The sequence below is a fragment of the Phoxinus phoxinus genome, assembly GCF_949152265.1.
Source record: "Phoxinus phoxinus genome assembly, chromosome: 7".
NCBI lineage: Eukaryota > Metazoa > Chordata > Actinopteri > Cypriniformes > Leuciscidae > Phoxinus > Phoxinus phoxinus.
Window position 1 is genome coordinate 1,776,240 of NC_136882.1, and position 4,513 is coordinate 1,780,752.

The window sequence follows — 4,513 nt, forward strand, 5'->3', positions numbered from 1 at the left end:
TAACCACAGAATGTGGGAGATAGCTTGAAAGGGAGGCGCCTGTCATAATACATTGTGACAGAAGACGCATCTAGAGTGGGACCGAGGGTCAAGAACCAGAGTTTGAGCCACGTAAAAAGGGAATGAAGCTGACAGCGGATGTGGAAGTTGGCTAGAGAAAGGCGTCCGTTGTAGCATACTTTGACAACAGGACACATCTAGAGTGGGACCCAAAGTGAAAGACCAGGGTTTGAGCCACAAAGGAAGGGACCGAAGCGTACAGCGCATGACTAAAGGATGGGCTCTTTAGTTACCGCGGGATTATCCATAGGTAGGATGTAGGATAATTTGGAACGGTATTAATCGTGAAAATCCATCGCAAAATACATGCTTGGTGCCGCCCCTCGAGTTGGGTGATTTATATTACTCGATGCCAGACCCTTAATCTTTCGGATTTGGGTCTGGATTTCCAGGCTAGCAGTTCCTGGATGTTAAAGTTGAATTTACTGTCAAATTCGAACCACTGAATTTGCAAAGCGGAAAAAAAAAATGGACCGAAAATGGCCTGTTAAATATTATAGGTTGTATTTTTAAACCGTTTGAATATTTTTGAAGTGAAATATTAAAGGTGAATATGGATTATTGGATTTTTAATAATGAAAATGTGTTTGAAATATTTTTAATTGAAATATTCACAGCTTAAATTTAAACCCAAAATGCAAGCCCTAGAAATACAATGCATTAAAATACAATCATAATTAATGCAATGCATTTTTTTTTCAAGTAGTGCAATTCAACAGGCTTTTTTGTTTAAAAAACATTTGGCATTATTTTACTTCCATACCCAAAACCCATGCAAATGTTTCCTCATCTTGGCTTGTAAGTTTCAGCTTACCGCGCACATCTTCATGAAGGATGTTCCTGTATTTACCACGGTTGACACAGCAGTTCTGCTGCCCTCTTCCTGTGGTTTGATACTTGTAAAATATATGATGATTATAGGGGCATCTGTAAATGCACAGGTGGGAATTTATTACTTGCAAATGGAGAAGACTCAAAGTATTTAAAAGCTATAGGGATAGTAAGTGACTTGATAGCAGTGTTTCAGCTTGATCAGGGTGTGCTGTCTGTGCAACAATTCATGACAAATCATGTAACATCACCTCATCAATACGGGCCTGCGATTCCTCACCGCTTCCACTGTCTCTCCAATCACACATATGAACTGATCCTGCAAAATGAACGTTTAACTCCAGATAAGCACAAAAATATTACATATTCCAAAACAAATAGTAACTGAACAACTCACTCTTCAAATGCAAAAATAAAAAAATAATGCTACATTACAAGCATTATTTATAGAGTGATATATTAAATATTTATGGTGGTTTTAACATTGATTATATGTATTAAATGTATATAAATTTCTTCAAGTGTTACAATATTGGATCTGCATTTAGCAAATTTGACATTAGCAAAAAAGTCATTTAGTAATTTTAAAATGATTTAAAATGTCGGTTTAATTTAAATATATATATTTTCAGCAGCCAAATTCGTCGAACACACCCACACGCAAACATATTATGATGTAACGTTAAGAAATCATTAGAATGCAATCATAGATAAATTATTTAAAACATGATTAATTCACCTTCCGAGTCTATTGCGTCTGTCTGCGATGAAAATAATTTAATGTTACTGTCACAGTCTTCGTCTGCACCTGTCTGTCTTAGTCTGCACTACACTTCCCAGAATCCCTTGTGTCTTCACACCTGAACTCACTGTACCCACCTGTTTATCATTTTGTTAATTACCTTCATCTGTGTCACCTGGTTTTTGTTCATCAGTGTCAGTATTTAGTTTGCTTCTGTTCAGTAGTGATGGCAAAATGAGGCTTCCTGAACCACTGAGACCTCGCAGCCCATTGCTTCACCAAAAGGTTCATTACTCGAAGCTTCATTCATTATTGCTCACTACTGACACCTAGCTACTGTGCAAAGAAATAGCAGACCAATAAATTAATACTGAACCAATGACCTGAGCAGACATTTTTCCATTGCCTGGGTATCAAATAAAATATGTTTCTCTCTCTGTCTGAATTTACTTGTGCAGAGACAACTGTCACACACAGTTTATTAATTATTCATAAATTGTTTGGATAGTGACAGTTGAAACAACAAAAGTGAGACTGTGTTGAGTGCAGTGCTTATGGTGGAGGGAGTGTAATAATGCAAATTGCAAAGTGTGGGGTGGGAAATGTTAAGAATTGTTTCTGGTGTGTTTTGTGCATTGACGTGTTATTAGTTTTAGTGCAGTGTTGTGCGTATGGGATGATTTAGAGGAACAAACTGCAACACTGCAGTTTGGGGTGGGTGAAGGAAGGATCACACATTATTTTTATTGAGGAACAGAATTTTTTCAAGTGTGTTGGGGCTTAGACGATTCCTCTTCTTGGACAGAACCTCTCCAGCCTTGGAAAAGATCCTTTCGCATGGAACAGAGGATGCGGGGGTACATAAAAATGTCAGTGCCAGCTGGTATAAATGAGGATACAGATGTTTATGTTGAGCCCAATATACTAGTGGATCCTCAGATCTTGTGAGATTCACTTCAGATAAATATCGATCCACTTCTACAGTAGCATCTGCTGTTGCACTTGAGCTCATCCTATTGTGATCCACCGTGCTATCCAGCAGATGCCAAAGGTCACCTAATAATGGAGGTACAAAGAAAAAAAACTCCATTAACAATAGTTCACAGTAATAATCACTAATGTGAACATTCACACAACAAAGACATATACTACTTACTGTTTGAAGATTGACCTGCTCCTGAAGAGGCTGGCAGCTGAGCTGGGGGTGTGTTGGTGGAAGCAGAATGGAGACCAGAACTTCTGATCACAGTAGCGCATTCCGCTTTTAATCTTGATATTGCTTCTTGCAGTTTCCCTTGACTCAAGAATCCCAGTTTTTTAAATCTGGGATCCAATAACGTGGGTATGGTCATCACACTTAAAGATTCCAAATGAAGTGCATTTTCCCTAACCCTCCGTCCAAGGCTGTCACCCAGCTGCCTTGTTAAGTTGGACTTAAGGCCTTCTAGCTTACTCATTACAGCATGATTCAGCATTTTCATCAAAGGTATCACTTTGGAGGCAGACACCCTTTTCTCTCCTGAAAGCTCTACTGTAGCCTGGCGGAAAGGGGCAAGAACATCTAAAGCATCCTGGACCGCCTCATACTCCAGGGCTGGTGGAGGGGTGCTGTCGGTCTTTAGAGAGGCCAGGGCTGCCCCCACTGCCTCTCTCAGCTGATACACACGTCCCAGCATGTTGTAAGTGCTGTTCCAGCGAGTGTCCACTTCAATGATCATTTTCAGAACTGGTCTCCCCATCTGCTCCTGTACTTGGGCCAGTCTCTCTTTTGCTGTAGTGCTGGTTCGGAAATAGGTCACAAGTTTCCTACATTTGGATCGAATGTCATTGAAGCTACTAATGTCATCAAAAGATTTCCTCACAATAAGGTTTAGAGCATGTGCAATGCATATCGCATGCCTAACATTCAATGATCGTACACATGCTATCATGTTGGCTGCAGCATCAGTTACCAGGCACTTCACTTTATCCTTTATGCCCCACTCCTCCATGAGCTTGATATGTCCAGTAGCCAAGTTCTCAGCAATATGGCTCTTAGGGAAATGCTCTACACCTAGTAAAATAGTGCAGAGCTTGTCATTGTCATCTATAAAATGGCAAGTTACTGCAAGGAAGGCATCCATATTTAACGATGTCCACATGTCAGAGGTAAGGCTTATAGCCGCAACTTTCTGCAACTGCTCTCTGGCCTTCTCCTTAGCCTCCTTGTATTTATGGTCAACCATGGCCTTCAAACCCTGTGGATAAAAATAAATGTAGATAATCTTACTTTTAACTTCTTAAATAATGATGAATCACTTTATTAATCACATACCTTTCGAGTTGGGATAACATAAGTGGGATCCAACACATGCAGAAGCTCCCTAAATCCATCATCATCCACAATGGAAAAGGGTTGGGAGTCCTTGATGACCATGTTCACCAGGGCCTCATTTACCATTTCTTTTTTGGAAGCTATAATAAAATAAAAGGCAGGTGTATTGTAAGAGCCTACAATATTATTTAGATAATGTTTATTATTATTATTATTATTATTAATTACTTTGACTACTGTGTGGATTGTTAGTAGTCTGCGCATGCTCGTGCAGTGCTCGATAATGCCTGAGCATGGAGGAGGTGTTATTGCTGTATGTCAGCTCCTTTAGGCACACCAAGCATAGACATGAAATATAATACAGCCTTATGGTGAGTATTATTATTTGTATTATTATTATATCAAAACAATAAAACAATAATAATAAAAACATACCTTATTGTGACCAACCATTTCAAAAAACTCCCAGACAGGGGAGGATTTCCTCTTTCTTGCTGGCTCCATTACAAGGAAAAAGGAAGAGGTCACAAAAAGCAAACAAATCAAAAAGGGCAATCCAAATCAAA

The 4,513-nt window shown here is 39.2% G+C and overlaps 1 protein-coding gene across 1 annotated transcript; it reads right to left on the reverse strand.

Moving 5' to 3' along the window:
• Nucleotides 1-1,972: 1,972 nt before the first annotated feature.
• Nucleotides 1,973-4,283, reverse strand: LOC307001722 (E3 SUMO-protein ligase ZBED1-like). The gene is made up of 4 exons (XM_079618558.1): nt 4,176-4,283; nt 3,948-4,087; nt 2,790-3,870; nt 1,973-2,689 (listed from the first exon to the last, which is right to left on the reverse strand). The coding sequence occupies exons 1-4, from the start codon at nt 4,240-4,242 to the stop codon at nt 2,364-2,366; spliced, it is 1,614 nt and encodes a 537-aa protein (XP_079474684.1). The 5' UTR covers nt 4,243-4,283; the 3' UTR covers nt 1,973-2,363.
• Between the last annotated feature and the right edge of the window lie 230 nt (nt 4,284-4,513).